This window comes from Eschrichtius robustus, chromosome 1, assembly GCF_028021215.1.
Source record: "Eschrichtius robustus isolate mEscRob2 chromosome 1, mEscRob2.pri, whole genome shotgun sequence".
NCBI lineage: Eukaryota > Metazoa > Chordata > Mammalia > Artiodactyla > Eschrichtiidae > Eschrichtius > Eschrichtius robustus.
Window position 1 is genome coordinate 44,257,047 of NC_090824.1, and position 13,940 is coordinate 44,270,986.

The 13,940-nt window shown below is 40.3% G+C and overlaps 1 protein-coding gene across 4 annotated transcripts in view; it reads right to left on the reverse strand.

Annotated features, from left to right (window-relative positions):
• Positions 1-6,745: 6,745 nt before the first annotated feature.
• TMEM260 (transmembrane protein 260) overlaps positions 6,746-13,940 on the reverse strand; it is a 59,195-nt gene continuing 52,000 nt past the window's right edge. Inside the window, exons 14-17 of one of the 4 annotated variants that reach the window (XM_068544945.1) lie at positions 13,833-13,886; positions 11,996-12,086; positions 8,404-8,530; positions 7,529-7,614 (exon numbers count right to left, since the gene is read on the reverse strand). In XM_068544945.1, coding sequence (XP_068401046.1) covers positions 8,438-8,530; positions 11,996-12,086; positions 13,833-13,886 — 238 coding nt within the window. In that variant the 3' untranslated portion in view covers positions 7,529-7,614; positions 8,404-8,437. Of the gene's footprint in view, positions 7,615-8,399; positions 8,531-11,995; positions 12,087-13,832; positions 13,887-13,940 lie in introns of all 4 variants that reach the window. The other 3 variants (XM_068544936.1, XM_068544954.1, XM_068544927.1) reach the window with 3 other exon arrangements.

Sequence of the window (13,940 nt, forward strand, 5' to 3'; positions counted from 1 at the left end):
AATTGGTAAGGCTCATAATTAGGAAACCAGATATTTAGTTCTTCACAGAGGCCTCTGACCTTCTGGACACTGTCAAACATTTTTAATAGAGTGGCTGAACGAAACAGAACAATCATGAACACTGGCTCTAGGTGGTCTTGGTTTCCGGGAGGAAAAGTCTAATTCCCAATTCAATGAACATTCCAGTGGAGCTGGGACATATTTCCTTCTGCAAAACATAGAAATACTATTGTGTTCTGAACCCTGCATAGGAGGGGGAAGGAGTATATAAACTAGAGCGACATTTTTCAAATGGAGCGTTCAGTAGCTGATTCAGCTGGAATGTAATTTATGCTAATAAGTTCCTGGATTTCAAAGTGACTTTTTCTTATCACGCTAAAACCTTTAATTTGGATATATATTCCTACGTCCAGAATGGGTAGGAAAATTCTCTATCAAAAGCCAGGGATACAACTGGCCCTGTGTAGAAAGGAAGAAAAAAAAAGAAATTATATTCCAGAGTTTTGGAGGAGGGCAAGAAAGAAGTTCAGTGTATGGCTTTTAAACAATTTCCTACGACATAGTTCTTGATTTCACACACCTTTTTCCGCTAGAAAAGGTTATCATAATTTTAACATGACTGCATAATTTGGGTCAAGGTGACACAGAGTTGATAGTAGAATGTAACTGGTTTCATTTTTTTTTTAATTTTTATTTATTTATTTATTTATGGCTGTGTTGGGTCTTCGTTTCTGTGCGAGGGCTTTCTCTAGTTGTGGCAAGCGGGGGCCACTCTTCATCGCGGAGCGTGGGCCTCTCACTATCGCGGCCTCTCTTGTTGCGGAGCACAGGCTCCAGATGCGCAGGCTCAGTAATTGTGGCTCACGGGCCCAGCCGCTCCGCGGCATGTGGGACCCTCCCAGACCAGGCCTCGAACCCGTGTCCCCTGCATTGGCAGGCAGACTCTCAACCACTGCGCCACCAGGGAAGCCTGTAACTGGTTTCATTTAACTGTGATGGAAGAGGGGAAAGTATACCAGATTGAGCCAAGAACCTTGTGTTCTAGTCCCTAACTAGCTTAGTTGTGCTAGTTATACTAGATGATCCCTTAACCAACCTTTTTTGGCATTAATATTCAATAAATTTGGATAAATTCTCCTAGGCCAGCGGCTTTCACATTTATTCTTTACTGTGATCCACAATAAGAAGTACATTTTATATTATGACCTAGTTCACATACATTTATAGATTTATATGTAAATGTTGTATCTATCTATATATATCATTCATAGTATGATATATATGCTGTACATAAACCACACACACACATATATGTGAACTGAAACAAAATTTCATGAAACAATAGCTACCCTTGTTACCTCTGATGCATTATAGCTTTTATTCTATTTCATTATGAAAAAGCTGGTCAATTTCCACTAAATTGACTTTATGACCCAGCCTTACTAACACCGTAACTAGGCCCAGCCCTGCACTTTGAGAGGCTGCCTCCAGATGAATACAGGTTACTGCACAGGTTAATGGTTAAAACTCTGATCACTGAAAGAAAAGCATGAAAACTGTGTGGATACCAGTCCCCATATTGAAGGAATATGCTCTAATTTTAGTGAAAAATTATGACACACTAAATAGAAACAACCACTAAGTACAAGTACTCTCTATCAGTGAACTTACCCATTTTAAGCTCTGCACAATTGAACTTTGGTTTTTCATTCTTCTATAAGCAAAACTATTTTTGAAACTTCCTCTCACCTGGTAGATTGGCTTTTAAGTCTTCAAGCAAAGGAACCTAGAGTTTTGATAAATGAATCATCTTCTATTTATAAACAACCCCTTTTAAAGCTTCTGTGGCTTTTGCTAGAGTATTTTAAAAGAGCCCTTGATTTTTTTTAATATTAACTTTTAAAAGCACTGTTAATAATAAAACAATTTTAGGGAATTTCCTGGTGGTCCAATGGTTAGGACTCCGTGCTTCCACTGCAGGGGGCCCGGGTTTGATCCCTGGTCAGGGAGCTAAAGTCCCGCAAACCGCATGGTGCAGCCAAAAAAAATTTTTTTTAAATAAATAAAACAATTATATGATGTTTTCCTTCCACTTTCAAAACCCATTTTGGGGGGAGATACTGTAACAAGATTCTAGTCCTTGCATCTTTTACCCTGTCCTCGAATCCTCTGTGGCAGTTTTTGAGGAAAAGTCTTGGCATGCCAGATATTACAGGGATTTCTTGTGTCTCAGATGGTACTCAAGGATGTGTGGTAATAAATGATTCATTTAGGTTCCATCACACTATAATCCAAGGAAGAGAAAATTGGGTCTGACTTCCCAAGCATTGTTCCCTTTGTGGCTTTAATCACACATACTTTTGCATATAAGTGACAACCACAGGTATTAAGGGTATTTCCAATGGTTCAACCATTAGGGAATATTTTATTTATATGAGAGAAATCTCCAAAGATTTTCTTTAAAAGGTTACATTATAAAATAACTCCTCAGATAACATTTCTTTTTTTAAAAAAATATTTATTTACTTACTTTTTATTTTTGGCTGCGTTGGGTCTTAGTTGCAACGCAGCTAAGTATGCGGGATCTTCGTTGCAGCGCGTGGGCTCTTCATTGTGGCACGGGTTTCTCTCTAGTTGTGGTGCGCGGGCTTTTCTCTAGTTGTGGCACATGGGCTTCTCTCTAGCTGTGGCTCATGTGCTCAGTAGTTGAGGCTTAAGGGCTTAGTTGCCCTGTGGCATGTGGGATCTTAGTTCCCCGACCAGGGATCAAACCTGCATCCCCTGCATTGGGAGGCGGATTCTTAACCACTGGACTACCAGGGAAGTCCCCAGATAACATTTCTAAAATAGAAGATGGTTATGGTTTGTTTGCATATTTTAAAAAACAGGATGTAATCTTCATTTATTAGTTTATAATATATCATGAATTTACCAATATAAAAATTATAATTCACCTATGTTACCCCCCCCCCCCCATACTACTTGTACAGATTTATAACAGATTCTAAACAATTAACATTCTGAATGGGTTAGAACTTCGATTGGGCTTATTTCTATTTATCTTTTATTAGACATTTATTTAACATTAACCTCATCTAATGGTAATTATGTACGAAAAGACCTGCAACTACTTAGGTGCTCTGTGAAGTTGGATCACGTGGATGGGAACATGGTCCAATTATTTGCCTTTGTATTCGATCTATATCTTGAAACTTTCTCAACCTTATCAACTTTTTAAAATCATCACAATATCTGTGCTATCGAAAACTAACCCTCAATAACACTTGGGATCGGTGGAAAAGATCCAGATAACTCTATTTACAGGGCAATAATTTCAGGCTCTATGTTTACAGTTTTGTAACCTCTACCTGTCTCTCCCATCTTTTTCTTTTTGCGATATGACATAAGCTAATCTTTCCAGGATATACAAATACATGTTAACATTGTTGAAGAGCAATCAGAGTTTTTTTTCAGAAAAATCCCTTCCTCAAGATATATTCCTACTAGTTTACCTTCCGATATCCAGGTAAGCACATCGTGCTATTTCTGAGGCTTGTTTTATACCGTCCACGCTGATCCAAATCAAACAGACCTTTAGAGGGTACTGACAATGACGTCTTCATTGAATATGATCGCGGCTGAAGCTTTAGCTCCCTGTTTGCTCTGTAATGCTGTGCCAAGATCTTGGCCTTTAGATGTTTCCAGAATCCCTGGAAACATTACTTATTTGTTTGTGAGTATAAGCCTTAGAATGGGTTTGCATTCACAACAAAATATGAGGATGAACAAAGCAGTGTGAATCTCTTACTGAGTTTGAATTTTTTTCTTTACCGAACCATAGGACTTGGAGCCAGTTAGAAGAACAGAATTTTAAGTAATACTCTACATTGGTGCTTTTACAAAATATACCAGAATTAAAACAGAGTAAAAGGATTTGCTGTAATAGGATCCATTTTTTAAAAAAATCTTTGGTGTTAACTTTTGGTCCTGAATATTGAAAGTATTAACAGTTCTAAATTCTGAGGGATATTGGCAGGAACTATGAAAAAGGACTCACACTGTTTAACTTTCAAAATATAAATTAAAAAACTACTCTTCATATCCTAATCTGATGACTTAAAGAAATCAGCAGGGTATCATACAATAATCCTAACACTCAAAATGGCTTTATTTAAGTATAATAAAGGCTAAACATCATGGTTCTGTCATTAGAAAGGACTACGAATACAGGCAGAAATAACATTTCACAATTTCTATTAGGAGACTTCAAAATAGGACGCTAGTCGTTGATTCACTTCTATTTTGGCTGCATTTTGAGTCATAGAACAAAAGCATTAAAAAAAAAAAAAAAAGGATCCTTTGAAAAAACAAAGAGAAGAGGAAAGTCAATAGCAAAAAGCAAGCATACCTCCATCAGCGGGAACAGGGCTGGGGAGGTTTGTTAGGGAACATGGAAGCCACAATCTCCCTCTCCACTCACTCTGTGGTGTGTGCCAGCCTCGGTGCCGGGCAGGAGGGCACCACAGCATGTGGAGAGGCAGACAGTTTTGCTGGCTCCCACTTGCTCCTCAGGCCAAAGTCCAGGCAGAAGTTGGCCTTGCAGGGTTCCTGTCATCCTGCCAACCCACGGCACTCCAGGGACACTGCTAGGAGAATGCTGGCCAAATCCCGCAGAAGTCACCTCCTTCACATTCTCTTCCATGTCGGGGGTTAGACTAAAGGATACCCCTTCTGTCAGATTTTATGGTGTTTGTGTACTAGCCAAGGAGAAGTAAGAGAAAGAAAAGGAAAGCAACTTGTTTAACCTCACACAGTAGAAAGGAAAGAATTCTTCAAAGTAGTTGATCTGGGAATGAAGCCCAACATCCCAAAATCTCAGCTCAGTTTGCTCTTTTTTCATTCACTGCTGGTTTTTGGAAATTTAAATGATTATGATCCTGTCTACTGTGGGCCATCATATCATTGCTTTCTCAAACAGAGAGTGGTCCAAAGCCACTGATGCACAAATACAGAATAACCTATGCACCATCAGACAACAGTCAATATGCAAAGCATATTCAGGCATATATGTAGTACCACATTATAGACACATTTAAAATGCAGATATTTTCAAAAAGAGGCCCTCATCTTCCATTCTTAAGGCCATAAATAGGAAATATTACTCCAACACCAGATGTGTATGTAGATGCTGAAGTGAATATTTCCATATTATTCCATATACAATATGTAGATGTTCAAAACCAATATGATCATCTCACATACGCATGTAATCTCTTTTCTGAAATAATAAAGACAATGCATTTCCAGGGAACGCACATATGAGTCTTATTGTACTCTTTTTAAAGAAAAGTGGAAATCATAATCTTATATAATTCTTTCAAATGGATCAACTTAGACAATTTATCAATGCTTCCTTAAATTTTTACACCACACTGCACTCCAACAGGTTTTTGTTTTAAGGTAAACCAGGTTTTTGGTTCTTCCCTGTGGAGAAGTTACTTTCAAGTCAGTGAAAGTTCTTGGCCCATGATTAAAAGTCTTTGCCAATTAGTACTCAACAACTTCAATTCATTTTTTTCTGGTTCAAGATGAGTAGGAGCCTAATAAGGCTGTGATAAAAGGGCAAAAGGCACTGAGAGCCAAAAGCGGATTAATGAGCTCCTCCATTTATTTGTCTTCCTAACAGCTGAACTGTTACAACTATTGACACTCTTCAAAAGGTTCCGCTCTGAACCCCGTCCAGGCACTGCAGGCTCCAATGGACATCTTCAAATCCAGAGAATGGAGGGGCAAGAGCTTCCCCTGTGTGATGCCAAAACCAACAAAGCCCCATGGATCAGGTAATGAAACTTCAGCTTTTCCCCCTTTGAGATTTATTTACTGGCAGCTGACAAGGGGCAAATTCAGCTCGAATTGTGCAGTCAAGGCCCTGTCAAGCTTTTAGAGGCACCCTTGTCTTGAAGCACCTTCATGACTGGCATTTCACTCAAAAGCCCTCGGCACTGGTCCTTAACAGCTTATGACATCACAAAGGACACTCCAGACAGATGCCTACATGGCATCCTGCAGCATTTTAAAAGAGAATTAGTGGTTTTAATTATGGTCGTAGTATGAAAGGGAACCATGCAAGCTCCACGGGAGACCTTTGATCAGACCCTTTTGCTAGTACAATGCCACGGAACTGTGACTATTCCTGGTAAGGGGCCTTTTCTTGCTGAATGACTCACCAGTGATCTTTGAATGCAGACAAGCTTCTAGCCCTCCCTCTTCATTAGTGAGCATTTCTATACAGGGGCCTATATAGTTCTTGGAGTCTAGGAGCTATACAATTGGGGGGAAAAGAATCCCTACAGATTCAGGCCTCTACTTAGGAAGTGCTGAAGGACTCTGAGTGACTTTATTCATTAAAACAGGTTGCTATTAATTAACTGTCATAATAAAATAAAGAACTATTATTTGCATTTCTTACTATGTTCTCTTTAGTAATATGTATAAAAGATGCTTGTAACAGAAATGAATTTATTGAACCACTTCCCCACACCCCCCGAGCCCCTGCCCTTTTTTTTTTTTTTTTTTTTGGCATTTTGGCAGCAGGAAGCCTACTAATTATTGGGTCCAGATTTATGAGCCCAAATAGAAGTAAAACATGAATATAAAATTAATTAAGGAAAGACAAAATCCTTTTTACTTGCCAATCAGTTTAAGCAACTGAAAAAAAAGCAAACAACAATTAGCTTAATTTTTTAGTGATTTCAGAGAATGATCTAAGACAATAAAACCCCAACCTTTTCAAAATATCATTTGGTTGGTATTTAGTTTGAAGTGTGAGATTATGTAACAACCGCAACTACTCAAAAAAAAAAAAAAAAATCAGTATTCTAACTTGAAGCATAACAAGATTCATTCTTAAAAAAAAATGATTTCACTTCTCAGAAACAAAGAATGTCTTTGGTATGGTATTAATGTTTTAAGAATTTAATTTCAATACCGATCCCAATAAGCAGGGCCCTTAAGATTCGTGGTCAATATTTTAAGTATATGAAAACAGTTCATTCTCTTCTAGAATCTAATCAAGCAACTCATTTGGTGAAAGACTGTGGAAGTAGGAAGATTTTTCAAAATATTCTCGCTGAAATGCTAATTCTGTAACATGGGCTAAATAGAATTTGCATAAATAGCACATCTCAGTCTCTAACCGCGCCCCCCCCTCCGAAACAGTACGGCTGCACCATGTACTTATATCTGGGAGATGACTTAGGCTTCCATTTTTTTATGCTGTTTCTTTTCTTGGATGAAAAACTTTGAGATTTTGGAATTTTGGAAGCCAAACGCCAAGCAGGTTTTTCACAGTTTGCTGTCTCAGCCGTTTTTCATATTTCTCAGACTTTGCAGTTCTTTCCTTAGGTGTTTTAGAGCAACTGAAATATCGGCCAGCTGTGGATCATTCTGGGCCTTCTGAGTGTAGAGACGGAAGTGTCTGATGGTTTCAGATAACAAGACTTCAGGGTCTGCACCTCCTTCCCGAAGGCGCAGCATCCGTTCACAGGCGATGGCATAGTTCTTATGCCAGTTCACTGGGTGTTCCTTTCGTAAATAGACAATCTCCTTATAAAGCTGGAAGACAGCAAAAATGTTGGTGTTCCATTGTTATCCCTTGACTTTTAAAAAAAAAAAACAAACCAGAATACACAGAGAAATTAACACAAGAAACAAAAATCCAAGCAGCCTACAGTAAAATCTAATTGTTGCTAGGCCATGCAGAAAATGCAAGGATGTTACTATAATTATTACAGTAGCAGGAGGCAAATGTGCTTCATCTAAAACTGCTTCTGGGGTTTTTTGGATGTTGCAGAGGGAACCTAAGACACACTGTGTCAGGACAAAATGCTCTTCCTCCAGAAAGACGTTCTGAGAAAGGGATTTAGTTCTAATTCATGGAAAGCCATTTACTCAACAGGCAGAAAGGTTGAAACTCTAAATTTAGCTATTGGAGAAAAAAATAGCTTTCTTTAGAAAACTGCATGGAAAAAGAACTTGAAGAAATTTAAATTTTGCCCCTCATTTTTACATAAATTTCTCTCTATATTATAAACAACAGTAATAACAATAGCGACAATAAAACACATCAAACAAATCCAACATCAAACAGACTGGGCGTAATAGAATTTAAGAGACATCCTTAAAGTGAGATATTGAAAATCTTCACAGTGTCCTAAAATTACAATTTTCATAGTTAAAACTTTGCCCACAGGAATTCAGAACTTTGTTTTTCAATATCAGAGATAGTATTAATTGGATAGAGTTAGAATCTTTAATATTGAGTTTTCCAGAGGAAAAACATCAAAATTTAACAAATAAACCAAGAAGTAGATGCAGATCTACAAAACAGAATGTTATACTTGCTTATTCGGGAATTTCACAGCCTTCTCGGGGATTATCAAATTGGAGTCAGATCCACAGGCACTTGAGTTAACCAGTAGCCTCCATGAGAGCACAGGACAAGCAATGATGCTTTCTCCAGCGACAAGGGCTTTTTGAATTAGAACTATACTCATTACATCATCCAGTTGAAAGGGACCCAATTATATTATCTATTTCCCCAACCCCTACTCCAGAGCAGACAAATGCCTACCTAATCTATTTCAAAACAACATCCCCATGAAAAAGTCCCCGATCCGTATTTGATATGTCATTTTGATACTTAATACCCCTCAGTCCTCAAGCTGCCTTTTAAAGCTATTTTCCCCTTAGTTCTCTTCACTCCATAAAATAGGAGAGTCACCTCGCACGTTCATAGACATCAAAGCTATTAAGTCAGCCTCCTACCCATTTATTTTCTTAGTAAAATATTCAAAGCTTCTCTGCCTTTCCTCATAGTTTTTTGGGTTTTTTTTCCCTATCCGTTGCTCCTCTTCCCAAGCCTCCCTCTGATGAGGGACATCTGTAAAACGCATGGCAGGCTGCCCGGAACAAAGCAGGTGCTCAGGAACTGCTCAGGTTCTTTTCTTTCCCAAGTTTTCAAAATCCTGATAAGGTTCTGGAGTGCAAGACAGATGCTTAGCACTTCATTTCCCAATGGGTCAAGAGAATAAGAGGCACGCTCATGACCTCCCTGCTTCAGTCTTCAGACATCAGAACAACTACGCTACCCTTTTCTAGAACATCGACTCATTCTGGATGGCCCATTAGGCCACATGTGCTGTATCTTAAGAAGCTAAGAATCATTTCTCATCATGTGGAATTACATTTCCCCCTCTAGGCGTGTATCACTGTGACATTAGTGTTAGTGGAACGTATTCTGTCTTGGGGGAAATCTTCAATGTATCAGATGTATTCCTAAAGATAACAAAGATCATTCTTGCTCTCCCACTATACCTGAACTTAATGTTCTGTATAAGCTATTGAGCAGGATAATGTAAATAATAACAAGAATATCTTTTATACCTAACAAGAATGTTCTTGAAACACCTGTACTAGGGGCTGATTTGTGTTGACCCATGGCGTATTTGGCCTCATTTGTCTTGCAAATGATGTCACACATCTGAAGACGTATGTGAAGGAGATACCTATAGACTGCTACAGACTTGTGTTCACTGAACAGAGTAATGCTTACAGGCCCAAAGGGACAATAAATCCATGAATTAGCTTCAGTAGTGGCCTAACAACTGACCATGGAACAGATCACTGATGAGAACATAAAATATTAGTAAGTCTCGGATTTCTCCCAACTAAATACTACTTGTTTTTCACAGAATCACAGGGTATTAGAGATGAACCAGATATGACCAGGATATGAGAGATAATCTATAAAGTTTACAGTCCACTTTTTTTTTTTTAAAGAAAAAATAGAGGTCTGGAAAGGTTAACTGGCTCACAGTTGACAGTGAATGGTGGAGCAGGCCTTGAACCTAGACCTCCTGACTGCCAGACAGAACTCCAGCATGCCGCTTCCTATAACTAGTCCCTGGCTGTCCTTGAGTGGGCACCTAGGAGGTTTCCGCCTTTGTCCCTGTGGTTCCGTCCTTATGGACTGTCCGCCCTCCCCCACTTTCTCGCTACCCTGCCCCACATCTGCCTGGCCAGTTCCTTCTGATCTTTCAAGATGACACTGCGGTGACATCTCCTCTAGAAGCCTTCCCTCCCTTCCTCACCAGCCCCTCCCCAGAAGGCTGTACTCATATGCTGCTCTCTGCTCCCACCGCGCCTCTGCAAACCTCTCGTAACTCTCACGACTGAATTAACTGAGGACCTTATCTTCCATCTCTCTCTCTAGCTTGTGCCTCTTTGACAGCAGGGAATATTCCTGATTGTCTCCATCACAGTATTTGGTACAGACTGGGTGCTCCATAAATGCTCTGTGAGTGAATGAATAAATGAATAAACAGTGGACCAATGAGCACAAAATTGAGGAGTAAAATCTGTCATACTAATTGGACACCGTGCAATTTTGACTCAGCACCAAACAAATGTCCTGGCTGAGTAGATCTACAGCAGCCCAGAGACAGCAGAAATACCTCCTCACTTGCTTAGACATACAGCTCCTGGGCTCTGTTCTTATTGGCCTTCGCCAGGATGTCTATTTCCTACACAGCAGGCTCCAAGACTATCTCTGAAGGTGATGAAGAGCCCAGTGCTATAAATCACAGAAAAGCAGGGACTTGTTAACATAGTGCTACAGCAAAGCAAGCCTCTACTCTGTACTCCCCTTGCCATCACAGAGGACCAGCTAAGCAAGAGCCTCAGTGTGGCTGGATGTGAAGGCTGTTTGGTTTCCTGGGGCCACATCAGAAGACAGAGCCACTCTCCATGACCCTTTATCTCTCTCATAAAATCCCAACCAGGGCTTCCCCGGTGGCGCAGTGGTTAAGAATCCGCCTGCCAATGCAGGGGACGTGGGTTCAAGCCCTGGTTCAGGAAGATCCCACACGCCACGGAGCAACTAAGCCCGTGTGTCACAACTACTAAGCCTGTGCTCTAGAGCCCGCGAGCCACAACTACTGAGCCCACGTGCCACAACTACTGAAGCCCGCGTGCCCTAGAGCCCGTGCTCCGCAACAAGAGAAGCCACCACAACGAGAAGCCTGTGCACTGCAACGAAGAGCAGCCCCTGCTCGCCGCAACTAGAGAAAGCCTGTGCACAGCAACGAAGACCCAACACAGCCAAAAATGAATAAATAAAAATAAATAAATTAATTAATTTAAAAAAAAAAAGAAATCCCAACCAGCCACGGCCCGATCATTTCAAGTGTAGCCAGGGTCATGATTTTGCATAGAGGGCGACCCATCAGAACTTGTTTCTTTTTTTAAATAAAGCCATCATATTAGCTTCCTATTGCTGTTGTAACTAATCACCACAAATGTAGTGGCTTAAAACAATATAAATGTATTATTGAATACTTCTAGGGGTCAAAAGTCATAAAAATCAAGGTTTTTGTAAAATCAGCAGGGCTGTGTTCCTTCTGGAGGCTCTGGAATCTTTCTTTGCCCTTTCCAGCTTCCAAAGGCTGCCTGCACTCCCCAACTTGTGGCCCCTTCCTCCATCTTCCAGGCCAGCCGTGTGGCAATCTTTTAAGTCTTTCTCTCTGACCTCTGCTTGCAATGCCACATCTCCTTCTTTGACTCTGACCTTCCTGCCTCCTTCTTCTAAGGACCCTTGTGATTACGTTGGGCCCACCTGGAAATCCAGGATCATCTCCCCACCACAAGATCCTTAATCACATCTGCAAAGTGCCCTTTGCCATGTAAGGCCATATATTCATAGGTTCTGGAGATTAGGACATGAACTTCTTTCATTATTTTGTGGACCACAGCCATTTACTTTAGATATTATATGTGATACACATGACTATTTTTCCATTTATACTGCTTTATAATGCCAAATAAAGCTGGAAACAAAAAAGTAAAAACTCTACTGTGATACACCCTTTCTCCATCCCAAACAGTCACCACTACCCTCCCACCAAATAAATTTATATACGTTAAAAGTACAACATACGTTATATGCGTGAGTGTAGAGTTGAGCTTTCACATCTGAAGGCAAACTTGCAGTTTCTGCCAGGTTAAAGATGAAGAACGGGGTTTTCATCCTGGGAGTGGAAGGGTGTTCATGTCAATTTTACATTCAAAGCTAAATCTGCCAGACTTTTCCACTGATAAGGAACATACAAAACCATTTATTGTATTCTTTTCACTTCTCTCATATTAATAGTTTACTCTGAACCAACGGTAATCCTCCCCCGCCATCCCAAGACACTGCATTCACACCTACTGCCAAATCTTTTAGAAAAAAGCTTATGTTCATCATTCCTATTGTACATCATCTTCCTTCCAGATGTACATTTCATTATGCAAGAGCAGCTGGGAGGCGGAGACTTGCTGAGTTTGTCAGCACATCCCTGAAGGTACCCATCGTGACGGTTCATGCCACGTGTGACCAGTTCTCCAAAGATGGCTGGACTCTTTGACCACATGAGCTCATCCAAATTGTATTCAGCACACCAATTAAATCAATACCTGCCCGAATAATGACCTGCCTTCTTCTTTTATGTGATTTCTCCCCCAGCTTTCCCACATTCAATCACAGTGAGGAATTGTGGAGACATTCGGTGTATCTTTGATTAGTTCTTCAAAGCAAGTATTTGTTCCTATAACTGGGCTGATAACTTGAAATATGCAATTTTCTGACTTTTTCAAAAACACTACTGCAAAAACTGTATCTTTTTTGTAATTGTTATTTTGTCAAGAACCATTTATTAGCAGTTTTTTTTTTTTTTAAGATGTTTTTGATGTGGACCACTTTCAAAGTCTTTATTGCATCTGTCACAACGTTGCCCCTGCTTTATGCTTTGGCCCTTTGGCCACGAGGCATGCGGGATCCCAGCTCCCCAACCAGGGATCGAACCCGCACCCCCCGCACCGGAAGGCAAAGCCCCAACCACTGGACCGCCAGGGAAGTCCCTCTTGACAATTTTTTAAAAAACCTCTTTAAATGTATGTAAGCCCTTTACACCCTAACTCAATTCTTGGTGCAAAGCACCGTCCCTGGCCCAGAGTGGGCATCAACACATTTTTACTGGAGGAAGCACTTCATACTTGGTACCCCTGTCTGCATCACTTAGGACTTTTACATTAATATTTAGGCCAAAGTCTGTTAGTGTTAGATATTCTGAATACTTTAAAAGAATGACAGGAACCCAGAGAGTCAAGAGCGTCACCATGAAGGGTTTGTTCCACACAGGAACAACAGGAAAGTACAGCATCTAGCACATGAAGAGTCAGATCTCTTTGAACATGTCTGTCTGTTCCATTAGACTGAGCTCCTTGAGAGCAGGAGCTGTGTCATATTCATATGTGTAGCTTCCATGCCTAGCACAGTGCCTGGTCTCTAGGAAGTTTTCAATAAGTGCTTAAATAATTAACTAGCACATTACACATGGAGACAGGGTTGTAATTATCAACTTCTCCTCAATCAATTACACTCACTTTGGTTTAGTTGAGATAGGAGAGCATAGGAATTAGGAATGTTCCAGAGTCAGAGAGATGTGAGTTTTGGACTCCGTTGGTAGAACTATGTGGCCTTGGACAAGTAACCTCTCTACCTCCAGTTTGTTCTTTTGTAAAACGGGGATAATAATAACTTCTTCACAGGTTACTGTGAGGATGAAATGAGATTATGCATGGGTAATGATTAGTACAATGCCTCAAGCAAAATAATTGCCCGTAAGTATTACTTTTATGATCCCCACGCACCACTACTCCCCAGATGAAAAGCGCCAGAGGCTCTTCTGCTGCATTACAGACAGACTGCAAACACACACGTGTACGTTATTCACCTGGCTTGCCACATCTCTTCATTGGCCACAGATTCCCAGGAAGATGGAGCAAACCTGCAGTTACAAGAAAACGGTAACATGTTTCTGCTAGCTACCTTTATTGCTGTG